The sequence below is a fragment of the Urocitellus parryii genome, chromosome 4 (genome assembly GCF_045843805.1).
Source record: "Urocitellus parryii isolate mUroPar1 chromosome 4, mUroPar1.hap1, whole genome shotgun sequence".
In the NCBI taxonomy this organism is placed as follows: domain Eukaryota; kingdom Metazoa; phylum Chordata; class Mammalia; order Rodentia; family Sciuridae; genus Urocitellus; species Urocitellus parryii.
Genome location: NC_135534.1, coordinates 175,244,091 through 175,262,855, shown reverse-complemented (window position 1 = coordinate 175,262,855; position 18,765 = coordinate 175,244,091). Strand labels below are relative to the sequence as shown.

Here is an 18,765-nt window from a genome sequence, read left to right as displayed (position 1 = left end):
TGGGGTGGGCTTTTGCTGAAACACCTATATTCTCACATTTAACCTGAGTATCTGTCCTGCAAGATGACAGGTGATGGGCTGTGGGTAGGGAGGCATCCCCCCTTTCCTGTGAGATTTGCCCGCAGGGGAAGAGTGGGACCCGGGCAGAGGGGCTCTGAGAAGAGATTGGGGAGTGGCCACTGCAGAGAAGACTCTCCCTGAGAAGTCTGAGGCATGTGATACTGCAGGCAGGAAAAGTTGCCAGGGGCCTGGAGTGTATGTTCTGAGCTGTCCAGTAACTGGTTCGTGTTGTCCTTTTGTACGTCTGACTGCTGCGCAGGTAGCTCCAGCTGGTGCAGGTCCCTACTGGGGAGGGCACGAAGCTGGCGGAACACTGAGAAGACAAGAACTATTAGGAAACAACACAGAAGGAGTCTAAGCCTCTAGTCAGTGCCTGAAAGATATCCTTAATCCTCTTACCAACATGCTCAGGCGGCAGGCTCCCCCTTGTGTCTGAGGAGTACATAGCAGGCACAAGGAGAAGGCAGAAGGAGAATAGTAGGACCTGGAGCATAGAAAAATGGGGATAAAGGGATCTGAATTGTACTCCTGTCTCCACCCCTGAGGAATCCCTCCTCCCAACACCATCCTCACCAGGACACAGGTGCTGCTGCTGCTGGTTTTGTTTGATATCTCGATCACCATGGCCTGGAGTTTCCTCAACTGATCTAGAAGGGACCTAGAAGAGGGTACTATATTGAATACTCCTTGCTGGCATCCTAAGCCACAATGAAAACCTCTGTTATGCCCACCTCCTCCCTCTGCCCTGAATCCTCTTATTATTTTGTCCTATTTTTGCAAATGACTTCTCTGAACAAAATACTGAGTCCCTCATTAAAACAAACAAAACACTTCCCTGACTGAAATTAATACCTTCAATAGTTTGTCAGTGCCTAGTCAGCAGTGCACATAATTCTCACCAGGTACTCTGTGTTCTCTACCTTCTAACCCAATGTGCCTTCTAGCCAAACCTGACTGTTGTGTTCTCTCTGCCTAGAATGCTTTCTCTACCCATCCCTCCCCACAGTCCTAACTGCATTCAGCTACTACTGCCCTATGAGGTCTTTAACTTACTTCCACTTTCCAGGTACTTAACTTATCCTTAGATACTTGTAAATTTATTCCCATCATTGGGAACTTCTTGTAATCATAGACAGAGTAAAGGCCAATGACCAGACCCTGCATTTGAGGAGCTGCCCCTACAAATCAAGTGTAGGATAATAGGGAAGAGACAACATTAAGTGGTGGGTTTGGAAGAAATTATCTGGAAGGTTGCTCACAAATTCTGTTCCTCCAGAAGTTGTACTTTGTTCTGTAGCTCCAGATTCTGGGCTGTGTATTTCAAGACCCTGGAGGATAAAAGGAATATGGGAATATGGCCGTATCCTCCCTTTAAAACCTTAACACAACTATTCTATTCCTTCTCCCTTTCATACCTGTTCTCTAAACCCCCCACATACACCTTCTTCTTCCTACGGCTCTCTTGAGCAGACCTCTTGTTTCGAATCTTCCTCCTCACTCGTTTCAGAACTTGTTCTTCCATCTGAGAGAAGATGGGAGAGAGTATCAAAGGAGTATTGGATCAAAGAAGGCAACCAAGTTCAATATTCCCAGTGTAGGAATCCCTTCTACAGCTACCCTGACCAATAGTCATTCTACTTCTGTCTGGATGCTAAGGACCAGTGTTAATCCTCTGACAAGCCAGGACATTTTAAACAAGCTTATTTTTTAAAAACTTTATTCTGAACAAACATCAGTCTTCTTACAATTTTTCTTTTCTTTTTTTTTTTTTTTTGGTGGGGGGCATGGTGGGTAGTAATGGGGATAGAACCCAGGAGCACTTTACCACTGAGCTACATACATCCCCAGTTTTTGAGATAGGATCTTACTAAATTGCCAAGGCTAGCCTCAAAATTGTGAACTTCCTGCCTCAGCCTCTCAAGTCACTTGGATTAGAGGAGTGCACCACCGTGCCCAGCTTCTCATAATTTCTGTCCATCAGACTTACCTAGTCTCTGGGGCCAAATAGAACAAACCCTAATTAACTATTTTAGGACACTTTTAACATTGCCTAAATTTTAAAAGGAAAAAACCTCAACAAATTTTTAAATCATTGATGAACTCTAAAATGTGCTTTAACTAGTATAAAGGAAGGCAAATTAGTCACTGCCCTTGTAGCACCTCTATCAATAGCTTCCAAATCCCATGTACTTTGCTAGCTACACCATACTGCTGACCTTAACCTTTCTGCCAATGAACATTGATTTCCTCATAGTATCAATACTATGCCTATGAAGTTGCCATTCACTGCTTGCAACTTAAAACAGGATTTTATCCTTATTCTTATTATATTGCTTGGTCCCAATTGTTGAACTCAAGACACTTTACAACTGAGTAAGAAGTGGATTACCATGAAGTCAATAGAATGCCCTTCACTTGGACAGATCTTTCCGAGGCTGTATACTAATGTTGCACTGATAATTTTGAATTTATTTTTTCTTAAAAAGAACACCAAAGTCAGGAACTGCCCCAGTTTCCTACTAGCAACAGATTTGCTAACTTTGTCACAGAATTTGCCTACTTGGGAATTTGCATCCAGCCTTTGCTTCACCAATGGAAGCCTTACCTTAGTGAGAGGAAGTGTCCTGGGCAGAGTAAGCCCCTCCTTCTCCAATAGCCTTTTCTCCTCTTCTGTCAGTATCAGCCTAGCAATCTCCTAGGGTTATGGGAAATGGGCAGCAGAGTTGCAGGCTGATGTCAGAAAGGAATGGGGAACTCTGCCCCACCCGTGCAATGTGGGAATAATCCTCTTGAAAACCAAGTCAAGTACCTGCTCAGTGGGCTCCTCCATATGCAGTGGAGTCATCTGGACCTCCTTTCCACAGCTCCCACTATCTACAAAAAGGGATAGTAGGAATAATCAGACTCATGAACCCTCTCCTCCCCCAAAACTGCTTATTTCAGACTCACCTAGATCGACGGTGACATACTCCTGTGGTAGGGAGTAGGTGTGATCGTGGTGGACAAGGCTAGAGTCGGAGGATCCAAGAACATCCAAGGACTGTGGGGGACTCAGCAGAAAGCTCAGTAAATCCTCTGCCTCCCAGTCGCTCAGTAATTGCACGGAGTCCTAACAAATTAACAGGCTTTGATTGATCTCCAACCCCCACTCCCAAGCTGACAGATATCCCGAGCTTCCCCCCTCAGAACCTCTATCCACCTCGGAGGGCGGCAGCTTCCCGTCCAGCTGAGCCTCCACGACTTCGTCCCGCACAGCCCCCAAATCTTCGCTCTCCTCTAGCAGAAAGCCCAGCAGGTCCTGGTCACCAGGGTCCAAGGCCAGCTCCATGTGGGACATCTACGGAAAAGATAGGCAGAAACTAAAGGTACACCCCTCCACGCGGCTCCACCCCGGATTCTAGGCCGGACCCCAGGCCATCTCCCCCACCTCGCTGGTCCGTCCGCTGGGTTGCCCCGCTGGGGGTTAGCCGTCGCTATCAAGCCTGAGCCGACTCCCAGCTCCAGGGCTCCTCAGCCTCCAACACAACATAAATGACGCATCCAACCCCATGGCATATTGGGACTTGGAGTTCTCTCCAACTCGGAAGTGGCCTCCGGGTCGCGCCACGTCCCGGGGGCTATGCAAATGATGGGGACGTCCCTGCGGCTACCTCACACCCTGGGGCGGGGATTCGGGGATCCGGCCACGCCTTCACCCCAAGCTAGAAAAAGGAAGAGTTAAGAGTCTAAAAGGGAACTCGGGCGTAGTTCGGGTGTTTTCTCCGGTAGCGCCGCACCCTTGCTTCCTGCCGGGGAGGGGCTGCCGGTCTTCGGCGGGCTCCCGAGCATCGAGAGCTGGGGCCAGAGCAGCTTCCTGCAGTCCCCGCAACCATAGAGCGCGGGCCCAGGGCGCCGCCCGCGGGTGGGGGACGTTCCCGGGACGGAAGTGGCGGAGAGTGTCGAGGGAGGGCGAGGCCGAAGACCGACAGCGACCCGGACTACGAGCAGCTAGCGGGCCGGCGGGTGGGGCACAGAGCCCGGCAGCACAGGTAGGCCGGACCGGGTGAACTGGAACCTCGGGGTGGGGCCGCGGGGCCCGGCCCGGAAGGCGGGCGGACGGGCGGGGCCCCCGACTGTCCTGCGTGTGGTGTTTCGGGTTCAGTGGGAGAGGTCAACGTCCAGTGTGTCTCAGCTAGGTATCGGAGTTAAGTAGGCCGGCTTGCGGGAGGCAGGCCCTTCCTGAGGACCGTCCCCCGCCTGGTCTAGGTTTTGGGGAGGGTGAGGAATGGGTGGCAGTGAGGCGCAGGGCGGTGATGTGCTTTGGTGCTAGCTGATAGCGGGTATGTGGTAGGAAAGCTTTGGGTGAGTTTGGGACTAGTTGGGGTTGGCTTAGAAGTTATATAAAACGGGGCTAAAATTTCAGTTATTCCTATGAGTCAGGTCCGTTTTGTGTAGGTGAGGTTTAGATTAAGGTCATTATTTTGTTTTATGAAATGGCCACTGTAAGTCAGAGTGCAAGGTCGGGCTAAGGGTCAACAACAGGAATTAGATTAGTAGTCCGTTTTAGGGATTAAAGACCGTGTCATGGTCAGTATTAAGGACAAACTGAAAATGAGATTTAGCAATCAAATTACAAATGAGTTTTAGGTTTAGGGCTCAACCTTTAAGGTTATAGCCAGGAGAGCTGGTGCTAAAGGTAAAAATTAGACCAGTATGGGTGTCTGCTAGGAAAGAGAAGAATGTCAAAGCTAGTACTGGGAATCAGGAAACAAATTAGGGTCAGGGTTAATGTTAGCATTTAGAGGCAACTTTGGGAATGTGGCTGAGGCCAAGGTCCTTGATCTTGAGCAGGTAAAATTTAAGAAGTTTGTAGTAAGTAGATGCCTTTGTTTTGTGCAGAGGTCCCTTATTCCTGTGTAGTCACAGAAGCTTCTTTCACCCAGAGAGATGATAAACTAATTTCAGACCAGGATTCTGGGATTCAGCTAAAATCAGAGGTATCCGGGATTCCAGCTTTTTTATTCCCTCTCTATGCCCAAGGCTCTTACTGTGGTTACCACAGTTGGAGGACAGGGATTCCTGACTATCTGTTTATAAGAAGGGATGTAGAAAATAAACAGGGACCCAGGAGATGTTACAAGGCCTAGTGGTAAGTGGGGGACTGCTTAGGGAAGAGGAGACAGGTGGGGATGCAGACCAAGGAAACACTATTGCCAGGGGAGAAGGGGATGACTAAATCCCCTGATAGTTTAGCTACACTGCCTTCCCTTTAACTCTTTCCCTAAATATTAAGTGTCCCTCTCCAACTCTCATCCCTGTCTCTGATTACATACCCTTTTGTCATACCTCCTTATAGAATACTTTCTTTGCCTTTGACTTTCCTATGTTGTTCCAGCCATTCCCATCCTCTCTGCTGCCTCAACCCCACCTCTTAATCCACATATGCTACTTTAATTTACCCTCACCCAAACCTGAACTTTCCTGCATACCACCTGGTCATCTGCTGAATACCTGTCCACCCATCAGCCCCTGCCATGTACATCCACTAGTTCTGAGTCTTTTTTAATTTCTTGATCCAGTTATAGATCCCCTTCCCCCACTCCCCAACAGAAAAGAGGAAATGAGACCCAAAGAGGAAACTGGGTCTTGCTGATCTCACGCCTAGCCAGGCCACTGACCACACCCCCATTTCACTCCCAGCTTGACCCTGCCACTGACTACAGTACTATACCCTACCCATCCTGATTCAGCTACTGTCTATACCCTAGACTGCCCTGCCCCCCACCACAGCTCCAGTTTTAGACACTGCCAATATCTCTTTACTTCCCCACCCTACTCAGCCTAATTTAGCTACTTACTGAATCCCCCATCTGTTCTCAAACCCCTATAGCCTGACTTGGCCTCTGACCTCACTCCATCTTCCTCTGACTTAGCCATCATCCATGTAGTCACTCCTCCCTTTCCCCCAGCCTGATCCAGTGACTGATAGTATATGTATTTTTCCTACCTGATTATTAATCACATCCCATCTTCTTTTCCCTCATCCTTGCCCCAGTTGGGAAAGTCCCAATTCCTTACCTAAATTCAGCTGCGCTATCCACTGATGATCGGAAACTAAGGGATCCCAGCCTGACTTTGGGCTGTGGTCCAAGAGATTGACAGAACAGACTGTCATCAGGTATTGTCAATTCTACCTCTTAAAAATCTCTCCTGAGCCAGGTGCTGTGGTGCACACCTGTAAGCCCAGTGGCTCAGGAGACTCAGGCAGGAGGATCACAAGTTCAAAGCCAAACTCAGCAAAAGTGAGGTGCTAAGCAACTCAGTGAGAACCTGTCTCTAAATAAAATATGAAATAAGGCTGGGGATGTAGCTCAGTGGTCGTGTGCCCCTGAGTTCAAATCCCCGGTACCCTCCGCCAAAAAGTCTCTCCTGAGTGGCGGTTTCCTCTTTACCATTCTAACTCTGGTTTCCTTACTTCTTACTTGTACTAAACAGTGTCTTTGTAAACAATCTCTGAGTTATTTTCCTAAATTGCAGTTCTTGTTATGTTCCTTCTCTGCTTCAAAGCTTCCTTTTGTCTCCTGTCCCCCACCAGTAGGTAAAATTCTCATACTCTTCTGTAGGCCACCCCTGCCTTTCCATCCTAACCCTGACTTCCTCACCACTGCTCCCTTGCAGGTACCCTGTGCTTCAGCCAGTCTGCCTACTCACTTCCCTGACTGCTCCTCCACGATTTCCTGCTTCTCCACCTTTGCTTAAGCTATTCTCCCTGCCTGGAATGCTACTTTTGACTCATCTCCGGCTGGCGTAATGGAGAGAGCTTGGGCTTTGGAGTCAGAGAGACATGGGTTCGGATCCTGACTTCACCAACTTAGTATTTGGACAAGTACTTTGAACAAGTATTTAACTTTCTTGAGCCTCAGTTTCCAAATCTGTAAAAATGGAAATAATGACACCTACCTTGCAGGGTTGTTGTAAGGATAACTGAAATTATGTATACAGTGCAATGGATATATAGTCAATAAATGTTAGATCACTATTACTTCTTATTATATTTATTTATTTTTTTAAATCTTAACTTCAAATGATACCTTTCATGGACAATTTTTTATCCCACTCCCTAATCTTCCTACTTCCCCCGCCCCTTGGAAGTAGATCTGTCTACTGAGCACACACTTTTTGGCTTTTATCACATCACATTATTGTAATTCTTTATTTCGCTTACCCACCTACCTGGAAGATTGGGAGCCCATTGAAGGCAAAGGCTAGGTCTTACTCATCTTGGTTCCTAGCCACTGAAAGTTTGGCCCATTCCTCAAGGAATTCTGGCTGGGTGAATGAAGGAGAATGTGTAATAGGAGGAGAGATGCTGGGGACCAGAGCACTGGAGCATGGCATGCTTGTGATTTGTGGGGAAGCTATGTGTGTGGGATGGGGACCCTATAAGAAGATCAGTGTAGAGGCTGTGTGGTTGAGATAAGATGTATATAGAGACAATGTAGGTGGCTTTGTGGGAAAGAGGTCTGTGCACATGCTGGGGTGCGTTAGGGGAGAATGAGTGTGCATGTGTAAATGTGGAGGGGCTGTGTTGGAGGAAGTTAGGTCCAAAGCCCAGCTCAGCTGCCCAGTCCAGCCCTAAATGAGCCTCCAGCAGCCCGAGGCCGGATATGTCAGTCTCACCCACAAACCCTCCCCCCCTCCCCGCGGTTGAGGACTCAGAGGCCAAATTTGGTAACAGACTGAGTGTTACTCCCCCAACCCTCTTACATTCTGACTCCATCTTCAGCTTTCTTGCTCTCTTTGTCCCTCTCTATAACTCCTTATCTTTCCGTAGTTCTGTTTGTGGGTATCTGCTCTATGTTCTCCACGTACCCTAAAATTCCTTAGCCCCAATACACTTACATTCCATTCCTTGCTGGGATTTGACCTCCTGTCCTCTGTCCCACCTCCCCCCTCCAATTGCCCAACTCCTCTGGAATGCATCTCAGGAATGTATTGAGGGAGGAGGAGTTCCCTGGGAGGGGGACACGGAGGGGGTGTTGCTATTCCATAAAACATGATGGAAAAGGGAGCAAAGTTCTTAGGCCAGGGCAGGAATCAGTTAGCTTCTGTTTAAACTTCCAGGGGCCTTGTTCTTTGCCACCACTACCCCCAGTGCACTAATTCCCTCCCCATCCTTCACCCTCCTCATCCTTCACCCAATTTTGTAGATGTCCACTCAGGACCAGCCTGGGAGTTAGGATAGGCATGACTCAACTGCCTTATCGGGGTCTCACCAGAGGCCTCTGAGGAAGATGTGGGTGTCCATATGTCCGGAGGAAATGGGGGGAGACATGCAATTTCAGTTTAGGGTGAAGGGTCCTTTCAGTCCTGCTTTAGCTCCTTGGACTCCTGGCTTCTCTGACCCTCCAGCCCTCACTTTTGTGGTAAGCAGTCCATGGCCAGGTCTGTCCCATTTTGGGAGAAGTGCCCCAGGAGAACAGGTGGAGAGAGGGGAGATTGGGAGAGTTCTTTCTTTTTTTGGAGAAAAGAGAGTGAGTGAGCCATTGTTTTTCTCTTTTGAGATTCTTGACTATTTATAAGGTCAGAAATGGTCTAGTAGTCACTGATCCAGACCTTTCCCACATCTGCCTCCTGTTTCTACCTAGACTTTGAACTCTCTCCACTCATCTCTCCTGACCTCTTTACCGTCCATACCTTCCCAACTTCCCTGGTTCTCAAATGCCTTCTGTATTCAGACACCCCACCTCTGCTTTCCAGTCCTGCTTTCCCCACTTGGAGCTAGCAGTTTGCCAGGAAGGGAATGGGGACTTCATTCTCTTAATTAAGAAGCACCCAATCCCTGTACCACACTGGGTCACATCATCAGCTGCTGGGCAGACTTGTCCTCTTGCAGCCTGTGCGCCACCTGCTGCCCACAGTGGCTCCTTTAGCCCTCTGAGATGTGGTGCCCGGAGGGCAGAAAAGCCGGGTAAGACCCCTGTATGCTGAGCTGCACTGATACTGTAAGAGGAGGTAACTGAGGTGAAGGGCAGAGAAGAACTTGCTGAAGCAGAGAGTACATAGGAGTTGCAGCAAGACCTGAGTATCAACTTGGTGACTTGGAAGGAGCAAGGACTGAGTTAGAAGGACTGGGCTCTTTCTCTCACATGCCTTGAAACTTTGTCCTCTCTTCCCAGGTCTGCTTCCCCTTTTGCAAAATTCAAGAGTTAGCTAGATGATTTCTGAGATCCCTTTGGACTAGAGAATCATAATTTTAGATTGACTGGCAGGGAAACTAGATATGTGGCTCTGCTCCTTGAGGAGCCACCCACCCCCCAACCTCTCAGGTTGAAGAAAGGCTGGGGCAGGAGTGGGCCTGGATGGCCAGAAGAGCCTGCACTCAATCTCCCTGCCAAGCTAGCTAGAGTCTGTTTGCAGGCTTTAGAACCCTTGGGAATTATCTCATGTAACGTCTTCATTTTGCAGAAAAGGCTAAAGCTAAGAGAAGAGGTCACATGATGTGTTAGGGCAGAGCTCTGAAAAGCACAGACAGGGAAAAGCCAGAGGACACAGTGGAAGACAGAGAGAAAAATACAGGCCGGGTAGGACTTGAAAAGGAAGTGAGCAGGGACAAGTGGCAAGAGAGGCACTTAGAAGAAAGAAGGGAGACAAAATTTCAGTGGTGGGTCAGGGCAGTGCCCACAGTAACATAGTATTTCAGATCCACTATTGTACTCTGCAGACTAGCCTCTCCCCTGGATGTCTTAAATGATCAGAACTGGCCCTTTTAATGTAAGGAATCTTTAATTTTTTTAAATTACTAAATTAAAAAAAAAAACTGCTTTAGTCTGTTTTGGTGAGTCCCTTTCAAAAAAATCTTCTCTCTAGAACTTCACTGACTGGTAAGCCTCTTTTCCAATTGAGAGTGTATTCTAATGCCCCAATGTCGCAGGACAGGTATAGCCAGGCTGGAGAGCCGAAGCTGCCATCATGGTTGCACTTTCACTGAAGATCAGCATTGGGAATGTGGTGAAGACGATGCAGTTTGAGCCATCTACCATGGTGTACGATGCCTGCCGCATTATTCGTGAGCGTATCCCGGAGGCCCTAGCTGGCCCTCGTAAGTCTAACTACCCAGGTGGCTGGGGCAGGGATCCTCTGTCTCTTTTCCTTTCCATGCTCTTGAACTTAAGGGATGACTTCATTGTTCCCTAAGACTACTCACTCCTCATGGTTATGCTCCATTGTTCCCTTCTTCCTCTTTAGGCCCAAGGTCATGGGAGAAATGGTAAGGGGCAGTGATGTAGCCAGCCACAATGGGGTCTTTATAAGTCTAAGGTGATCCATCTTCTCTTTTAGCCAGCGACTTCGGGCTGTTTCTGTCAGATGATGACCCCAAAAAAGGTATATGGCTGGAGGCTGGGAAAGCTTTGGATTACTATATGCTCCGAAATGGGGTGAGTATCATTCCATCAAGGATCACTAACATCCTCTTCTATCAGCAATCACTGTCCCACCTCCTATTTTCAGCATCCACATCTATTGTCTCTGATCCCTCCCCCTCTTGCTTTATTTGTTTTTTTTTTTTTTTAATGGTTCTGAGGATTAAACCCAGGGCTTTATGTAAATGCTCAACCCATGTTGCTTTCTCTTATAAAATAAATAATACCCAGCCCCGCTCCCATATTGCTTTCTGTTACAGTCAGTCATAATACCCTACTTTTGAATGAATCATGATAGTTTTCCTTTTGGTAAATTAGTTTCCTCCCCTTAGGCCATGTGAAATAGAAGTAATGCCTTTAGCCTAAAGTAGGCCTGACCTCCTTCTCCTACTCCAATAGGACACTATGGAGTACAGGAAGAAACAGAGACCTCTGAAGATCCGGATGCTAGATGGAACTGTGAAGACAATCATGGTGGATGACTCCAAGACTGTTACTGACATGCTCATGACCATCTGTGCTCGCATCGGTAAGGGGTCTTGGTGGAGCTGAGGGCCCAGGCCCGGAAGCTCTAACTCTGCCATAAGATCTAGATGTGGTGCCTGGAAAGTTATCAAACTGTCCCCCTTCCCCAGGTATTACCAACCATGATGAATATTCACTGGTTCGAGAGCTGATGGAAGAGAAAAAGGATGAGGGAACAGGCACTTTGCGAAAGGACAAGACACTGCTACGAGATGAAAAGAAGATGGAGAAACTAAAGCAAAAATTGCACACAGATGATGAGTGTAAGCAACTGGAAAAAAGAGGACTTTTGTGGGGGCTGGGATTGTGGCTCAGTGGTAATATGCCACCTAGCATGCATGAGGCACTGGGTTCAACCTTAGCACCACATAAAAATAAAATATGTCCACCTAAAGCTAAAAAACAAACAAACAAAGAGGGCTTTGGGAGAGGGCCAGGAAGGGCAGTCAGTTATTCCTTATTTATTCTGCATCAGTTTGTAAAAGGCACTGTTTTACACACTGGGGATGCATCTATAATAAAAAAAAAAAAAAAAAAAAACAAGTCCTACACTCACGGAACTTACATTTTAGTGAGGGAAAGTAAGAAATGAAGAAATAAACGAAAACCCAGACAGCAGATAGCTCATGAGCAATGGGGGTTTGACATTGAGGGAACTCTCTATGTCCCAGTGAACTGGTTGGACCATGGCCGGACACTGAGGGAACAGGGAGTAGAGGAGCATGAGACACTGCTGCTGCGGAGGAAATTCTTCTACTCAGACCAGAATGTGGATTCCCGAGACCCTGTACAGCTGAACCTCCTTTACGTGCAGGTATGAAAAGGACTTGTCTGGTGCAGGACAGGTAGAGGGAGCGGAGCACATTGTGGGGTATCACTACACCCACACAACATTTGCTCCTCCTGTGCTCTCCAGGCACGAGATGATATCCTGAATGGCTCCCACCCTGTCTCCTTTGACAAAGCCTGTGAATTTGCTGGCTTTCAATGCCAGATCCAGTTTGGACCCCACAACGAACAGAAGCACAAGGCTGGCTTCCTCGAGTGAGTAACCCACATCCCATACTCTGTCATGGCCCAGGACTCCCTACCATTGTCACCCCAAAAAGCCTGTCTCCATCCCAGACCTTGTCCCCCTGTCTTCTCTTCCAAGGAACCAGGATTTGACCCACACAGTCATCATTCTTTTTTTCCTTATTGGTCCCATTGGAGTGTGACTGTAGTGCTGTATCTCTGCCCCGTTCCCTTTCCTAGAAGTATGTAACTCTTGTCTATTTATTTAAGAAGAATTTTGCTGCAGTAGCCAGAGGAAAATAGGATAACATTTTCCTTGAAGGGGAATTAGGTTAAAAAATTTCTAAAGTAGCCAGGTATGATGGCACTCACCTATAATCCCAGTGACTCAGGAGGCTGAGGCAGAAGGATTGCAAGTTTGAGGCCAGCCTCAGCAGCTTAGTGAGACCTTGTCAAAAAAAAAAGAAGTATTAGTAGTACTGGGAGTAGGGGAATGTGGCTTGATGGTAAAGCACCCCTTGGTTCAATCCCTAGCATACGGCTCCCCCCCCAAAAAAAATCTCCCAAGTTTCATCTACTAGTATTTCTAGGAATGCATAATTCATTATGACTTTCTAGCTTCCTAAGTGCATGGTCATCCTTCTAGGGAGTTCTTCCACCTCTTGGTTCCCTGAAATGGTGCTCTAGACCCTTTCTCTTTCAGAGACTGAACTTCTGATTTAATGAGCCCCTTTCCCCACAGAGGGAGACACAGGTTGCATTCAAGAATTCATGTTAAATTATCTCCATTTCTGAAGATAATCCAGACCCAGTTCCCTTAGAGTCCTCCTTTTCCCTAGAGGTAGCACTGTCCTAGAAATTTCCTCATACCCCTAGGCCCAAAATTGATGGCTCACATGTCCCCCAATGCTGTCCACTACGTGCTGACCCTCCCTTTTCTGGTGTAGCCTGAAGGACTTCCTGCCCAAGGAGTATGTGAAGCAGAAGGGAGAGCGTAAGATCTTCCAGGTGAATGGGGTAGGGGAGAGTGTCTGGGATGATCTGGGAGCTTTGCTGCTTGATTCTACTGACTAAGTGGACCCCTGCTCACTGCCCATCTCTGCTTACCCTGCTTCTACCCTCCACTATTCTTCTACATCTCTTGTGTCAAACAAGCAGAAGACTTGGGCTTTGATCTCAGCCCCATCACCAATTTTGCCATGGAATTCAGTTCAATATTTTCTTTACCTCTAATGTGGGATAAAAGTACTTACACCCCATGTATGATTGATGGGAGCATCAAATGGGCTACTATGCCTGAAATTATTGTGAAAGTGTAATCCTTGTCCAAGGGTGACATGTTATCTCCGTTATTTGAATACTCATCCCACAAGGCCTTCTCTTTGAACTTTTAATTCCTAACTATATATTTCACTATAGAATATCTGTAAGTTCTTTATCCTTATCTGTTAGTTCTTTATCCATATCTCATGAGTCATCGCTTCTGCATATCCCTAGCCAGACCCCATTCCATCATTTCACATCTCTTGCGCTCCTGAACCTTTCTGTGTCCCCATAATATTCTCTTGATACAGTTAACATATCACCTTGACTTCTTAGCTGTAGCTTTATTCCCATATTTTTGCTGAATTTTTCTCCATTTCATATTTGAAGGCACACAAGAATTGTGGGCAGATGAGTGAGATTGAGGCCAAGGTACGCTATGTGAAGCTAGCCCGTTCCCTCAAGACTTATGGTGTCTCCTTCTTCCTGGTCAAGGTGGGTTCTGGTCCCTCTCATTATCCTCCTATTTCTCACTCTTGTCCTTTCCTATCTCTCTGAAAGTCTCTAACTCTTCCCTCAATCACATTTCCCAATATTTCCCCAAAAGTCCCATTCTCTGCTTTTCTGATCTTGTGAAACTTGCCTGGAACACCTGCCTATTGTCAGTCCTCCACTGCTACTTCCCTCTCTACCTAGCCTTTTCCCTTGTCCCAGGACCATTCATGGACACCCTTGTGTAGCCCTCCTAACAACCTTAGCATCCCTTGTGATCTAAAGCTAATCTGACAGTTTGCCTCTAATTCAACCTCTGACCTGAAATACCAACACCAATCTGCTTTATAGGAAAAGATGAAAGGGAAGAACAAGCTAGTGCCCAGGCTTCTGGGCATCACTAAAGAGTGTGTGATGCGTGTGGATGAGAAGACCAAGGAAGTGATCCAGGAGTGGAGCCTCACCAACATCAAACGCTGGGCTGCCTCTCCCAAAAGCTTCACCCTGGTGGGTCTGGGGACTCCAATAAGGAAGGGCTTTGGGATTTTCTGAGAAGGGACAGCTATAGAGGTCTTTCCCCCTTCCTTGGGATAGGTGCACTGAGTGTGACTCCAGAAAAGCTGTTACTTCGACTTTCCATTCTAGTTAGACTTTAACTTTTCTTCTGAGTCCCACCTTGTTACCCTAGGACTTTGGGGATTATCAGGATGGCTACTATTCAGTACAGACAACTGAGGGAGAGCAGATTGCACAGCTTATTGCCGGCTACATCGACATCATCCTTAAGAAGGTGAGCACTGTCGACTCACCTTCACCTCCTCTCCCCAACACCTTCCCCAAGCCAGTCCTTTAGAAATGGGGTCCCAGGTTCTGTGAAACAGCTGACTATGGAAAGAAGAGACTCCCTTTCCCAGCTTCCTCTTCTTTAACTACCCCCAATTCTTCCTTTTTTCTTCCTACAGAAAAAAAGCAAGGACCACTTTGGGCTGGAGGGAGATGAGGAGTCTACTATGCTGGAGGACTCAGTGTCTCCCAAAAAGTAGGAAGAGATTTGGGCTGATCCCATCCCTTGGGTAGGGAAAGCAAGGCTTGACTTCAATGACTGTTGGGGGACAGGGATCCCTAGGATGGTTCTTTCACTAGGCATAGGCTGTAATGATCCTTCATAAACCCCCAGATCCCAGGACCTGCTGTGGTGGTGTTACTGGAGGGTGGCAGGGAGATGAGGAGTCCTCTGTCCTCCACCTTGTCTCCAGGTCAACAGTCCTTCAGCAGCAGTATAATCGGGTGGGGAAAGTGGAGCATGGTTCTGTGGCCCTTCCTGCCATCATGCGCTCTGGAGCCTCTGGGCCTGAGAACTTCCAGGTGGGCAGCATGCCACCTGCCCAGCAGCAGATTACCAGTGGTCAGATGCACCGAGGACACATGCCTCCATTGGTAAGTGTGCCCCATCTTCCACCCCAGTGCCTGGGCCCTTCTCCTACCCTCTGCCAGGCCTACCCAGGAGTCAGCAGTGCCCAGGCTTTTGTGTTCCTATTTGAATTCCCTTTAACTTCTCTTTCTTCTAAACTTTCCGTTCCAGCCTCTGTTATTCCTCCTTCCCTTGTTTTTTAGACTTCAGCACAGCAAGCCCTCACCGGAACCATTAACTCCAGCATGCAGGCTGTGCAGGCTGCCCAGGCCACTCTGGATGATTTTGACACTCTTCCCCCTCTTGGCCAGGATGCTGTGAGTATGGAATGGAGGAGAGACCAGTGGTCCTAAAGCTGGAGCTCCCAAGGGATAGAGAGGGACTAACCAAACCAGAAACAGATCCTGAGGGGCATTTTTTTTTTTTTTTTTTTTGCTTCCTTTCAGGCCTCCAAGGCCTGGCGTAAGAACAAGATGGATGAATCAAAGCATGAGATCCACTCCCAGGTAGATGCCATCACAGCTGGTACTGCCTCTGTGGTGAACCTGACAGCAGGTAGGCTGGATACCAACATGTGTGCGTGTGCCAGGGAGGGGAGGACAAGTGTGCACAAGCATGCGTGTGACTGGCTCCATGTGTGACTGTACCTTGACTCATTATGGAATGTTCTATGTGTGTACATCTCTTTTAGGATTTGTATGTGACTAACTGGGTGTGACAATGCTCCTTCCCTAGCCTGTTGTCTAGCCTGCCCTGTCTCATGCTTTTCCTCTGCCCTCAGGAGACCCTGCAGAGACAGACTATACTGCAGTAGGCTGTGCAGTCACTACAATCTCCTCCAACCTGACGGAGATGTCCCGTGGGGTGAAACTGCTGGCTGCCCTGCTGGAGGATGAAGGCGGCAGTGGCCGGCCCCTGCTACAGGCAGCAAAGGGTCTTGCAGGAGCAGTGTCAGAACTGCTGCGCAGTGCCCAACCAGCCAGTGCTGAGGTCAGGGGCCAGGGGGCTGCAGTGAGGGTGGACACAGGGTTCCAGTCCAAGGAGAAAGGGCAGTCCAAGTTGTAAGATGGAAGTGTGGCCCAGGGGACTAGGAGACCCTTTGGTACGTGGGCAGATATTGGGCAGCTTCTGACAGGTGTTCACTCTCCACAGCCCCGTCAGAACCTGCTGCAAGCAGCTGGGAACGTGGGCCAGGCCAGTGGGGAGCTGTTGCAGCAAATTGGGGAAAGTGACACTGACCCCCATTTCCAGGTTGGTGACTTACCTGGTCCCTAGAACCCCTGCTTCTAGGAGGTAACCTCTGATCCTGAATCCAGATCCCAGTCCCTGCTTCTATGCACTGACCCCTCCAAACCAACCTGGGTCTGTTTCCAGGAATGACACTGGGAACTTACAGGGGTTTTTGTTTTTTGTTTTTTGGTGTTTTTTTTTTTTTTTTTTTGGAGTGGGGGGTGGGCAGTAAGAATTGAGAATCCCTGAATCCAAACAACCTACTAATTTACTCTTGGCCCTCAATGATGATATTCTTAGCCCTGTCATCCCTATATAGCCCTTGCCCAAGCTTGAGGCTGTCTTGAATCTCTAATCACATTACCCTGAGAACATTGGTCCTCTGGCTATTCCCCTTCCCCACCTCATGCCAGTTGCCACAGCTGACTTTTTCTCCTGGATTTCCCATGCAGATATGTGCACCCAGAGGGGCCGGGGCTCCATCTCCCCCCGATTCCCCTACGGTAACGGCCTCTGGCCTGGGCCTTCCCAGCTTGGTCCTCTCTGAGCCGCATACACTCGCTTCTGTACCTCTCCCCCAGCCTCCTAGGGGAGCAGAACACAATGGGAGATGAGGAGGCTTGGCCCAAGCAAGGCTGGGGAACTGGGATCAGGTAGAGTAGTTCAGGGACTTGTTCCCAAGATGCCAGGACGACTGCTTACTTGCAAACCAAGATTGAGAAGAAAGGAAAAAGAGAAGCTGGAGGTAGGAAGGACCCCAAAGGTCCCTCCTCTCCCCATCCTACTGTACTAATGCCATTCCTCCCTCACCATTCGAGTGTATCCGCCTCGTACATTTTTCTCTTTGGTGTAGGCTCTATTTCTTTTGGTGTAGGTTTGTTCCTTGGTGGGGTTTCTGTCCTGCTGGGTTGCTCAAGGCAGGGACTAGGAATAGGTTCTGGTTGCTTCTGCATACACTGTCCTCTGATTGGAATCATTGGGAATAATGAAGCAGCTTATGCTTTGGAGAAATGTCTATGGATCCCAAGCTCAATCTCAGGTCATACTAACTGCTATTTTCTCATAGGATGTACTAATGCAACTAGCTAAGGCAGTGGCAAGTGCTGCAGCTGCCCTGGTCCTCAAGGCCAAGAGTGTGGCCCAGCGAACAGAGGACTCAGGCCTTCAGACCCAAGTTATTGCTGCAGCCACACAGTGTGCCTTGTCTACCTCCCAATTGGTGGCCTGTACCAAGGTAAGCCCAAATAGTACTATCGCCTGCATCTAGGACTGATATTGGCAGACATTCATTTTATTTCTTTGGTTTTTGAGGCCTCATTACCTATCCCAATGACTATGTGAAAACCACAAACACCTCATGACTTCTTTCCCTTGCCTACATCTTTGCCCATAGGTGGTGGCACCTACAATCAGCTCACCTGTGTGTCAAGAGCAGCTGGTGGAGGCTGGAAGATTGGTGGCCAAAGCTGTGGAAGGCTGTGTTTCTGCCTCCCAGGCAGCCACAGAAGATGGGCAGCTGTTGCGAGGAGTAGGAGCAGCAGCCACAGCTGTCACTCAGGCCCTGAATGAACTGCTGCAGCATGTAAAGGCCCACGCCACAGGGGCCGGGCCTGCTGGCCGTTATGACCAGGCCACTGACACCATCCTTACTGTCACTGAAAACATCTTCAGCTCCATGGGTGATGCTGGTAAGGACACGCACCCCAGGAAGACAAAAGCCTGGATGATATTCCCCAGGCCTTTGGACATTCCTTTGCCAACCCAACCACTTTACCCCTAAAGACTCAGCACCATGTGGCCATTTCAGCCATGCAACCACAGGCTCAATGTTTAATCTCTAAAACCTCCACTTTCCCATCTATAAAGCAAAAACATGAGCCCAGCTCTGCTTTCCTTGGAGTATTTTAAAGAATATACCAAAGGTGGGGGAATAGCCAGGTGTAGTGACATATGCCTATAATACCAGCAGTTCAGGGGACTGAGGCAGGAGGATCACAAGTTCAAAGCCAGCCTCAGCAACTTGGCAAGGCCCTAAGCAACTTAATGAAACTTTATCTCAAAATAAAAGGGCTGGTGGTATGACTCAATGGTTAAGCATGCCTGGTTCAATCCCCAGTGCCAAAACAAAAACAAAACAAAAAAAAAAGAAACAATAAGAATATAACAAAGTACACACCCAAATATGCCAAATATAAGAGCTAGCCCTACCAGGTACTGTGGCACACACCTGTAAACTCAGCATTTGTAGAGACTGAGACAGGAGGATCACAAGATCAAGGCCAGCACCTGAAACTTAGCCAGACCCTGTGTCCAAAACAAAACAAAACAAAAAAACATTGGGGATGTAGCTCAGAGGTAAAACAACCC

General features: G+C 48.1%; 2 protein-coding genes across 4 annotated transcripts in view; one reads left to right on the top strand and one right to left on the bottom strand.

The window, feature by feature from the left end:
- Positions 1-21: 21 nt before the first annotated feature.
- On the bottom strand, positions 22-3,596 carry Creb3 (cAMP responsive element binding protein 3). Of its 2 annotated transcripts, XM_026379596.2 has the most exons (10): positions 3,488-3,595; positions 3,260-3,397; positions 3,010-3,169; positions 2,870-2,934; positions 2,666-2,755; positions 1,476-1,582; positions 1,320-1,388; positions 634-718; positions 460-544; positions 22-373 (listed from the first exon to the last, which is right to left on the bottom strand). In XM_026379596.2, exons 2-10 carry the CDS (start codon positions 3,395-3,397, stop codon positions 39-41), a joined length of 1,134 nt encoding a protein of 377 aa, XP_026235381.1. In that variant the 5' UTR covers positions 3,488-3,595; the 3' UTR covers positions 22-38. The 2 variants fall into 2 exon arrangements, with proteins under 2 accessions (XP_026235381.1, XP_026235388.1); XM_026379603.1 differs by lacking the exon at positions 1,320-1,388 and having other exon boundaries at positions 1,533-1,582; positions 3,488-3,596.
- A 218-nt stretch (positions 3,597-3,814) lies between these two features.
- Tln1 (talin 1) overlaps positions 3,815-18,765 on the top strand; it is a 33,638-nt gene continuing 18,687 nt past the window's right edge. The window contains exons 1-19 of one of the 2 annotated variants that reach the window (XM_026379553.2): positions 3,815-4,088; positions 9,979-10,141; positions 10,381-10,478; positions 10,863-10,992; positions 11,099-11,251; positions 11,660-11,802; positions 11,905-12,032; positions 12,950-13,010; positions 13,656-13,760; positions 14,109-14,264; positions 14,446-14,547; positions 14,720-14,796; positions 15,014-15,194; positions 15,372-15,485; positions 15,615-15,723; positions 15,950-16,158; positions 16,321-16,419; positions 17,465-17,632; positions 17,792-18,086. In XM_026379553.2, coding sequence (XP_026235338.2) covers positions 10,012-10,141; positions 10,381-10,478; positions 10,863-10,992; positions 11,099-11,251; positions 11,660-11,802; positions 11,905-12,032; positions 12,950-13,010; positions 13,656-13,760; positions 14,109-14,264; positions 14,446-14,547; positions 14,720-14,796; positions 15,014-15,194; positions 15,372-15,485; positions 15,615-15,723; positions 15,950-16,158; positions 16,321-16,419; positions 17,465-17,632; positions 17,792-18,086 — 2,458 coding nt within the window. In that variant the 5' untranslated portion in view covers positions 3,815-4,088; positions 9,979-10,011. Of the gene's footprint in view, positions 4,089-9,973; positions 10,142-10,380; positions 10,479-10,862; positions 10,993-11,098; positions 11,252-11,659; positions 11,803-11,904; positions 12,033-12,949; positions 13,011-13,655; positions 13,761-14,108; positions 14,265-14,445; positions 14,548-14,719; positions 14,797-15,013; positions 15,195-15,371; positions 15,486-15,614; positions 15,724-15,949; positions 16,159-16,320; positions 16,420-17,464; positions 17,633-17,791; positions 18,087-18,765 lie in introns of both variants that reach the window. The other variant, XM_026379548.2, reaches the window with a different exon arrangement.

Coding starts and splice junctions, on each gene's coding strand:
- Creb3 (XM_026379596.2), bottom strand. CDS start 3,397: ATGTCCCACATGGAGCTGGCCTTGGACCCTGGTGACCAGGACCTGCTG. Junction 1,583..2,665: donor GGACACTTCCTCTCACTAAG/GTAAGGCTTCCA, acceptor ATCTTCTCTCAG/ATGGAAGAACAAGTTCTGAA. Junction 545..633: donor GCAGCAGCACCTGTGTCCTG/GTGAGGATGGTG, acceptor TCTATGCTCCAG/GTCCTACTATTCTCCTTCTG.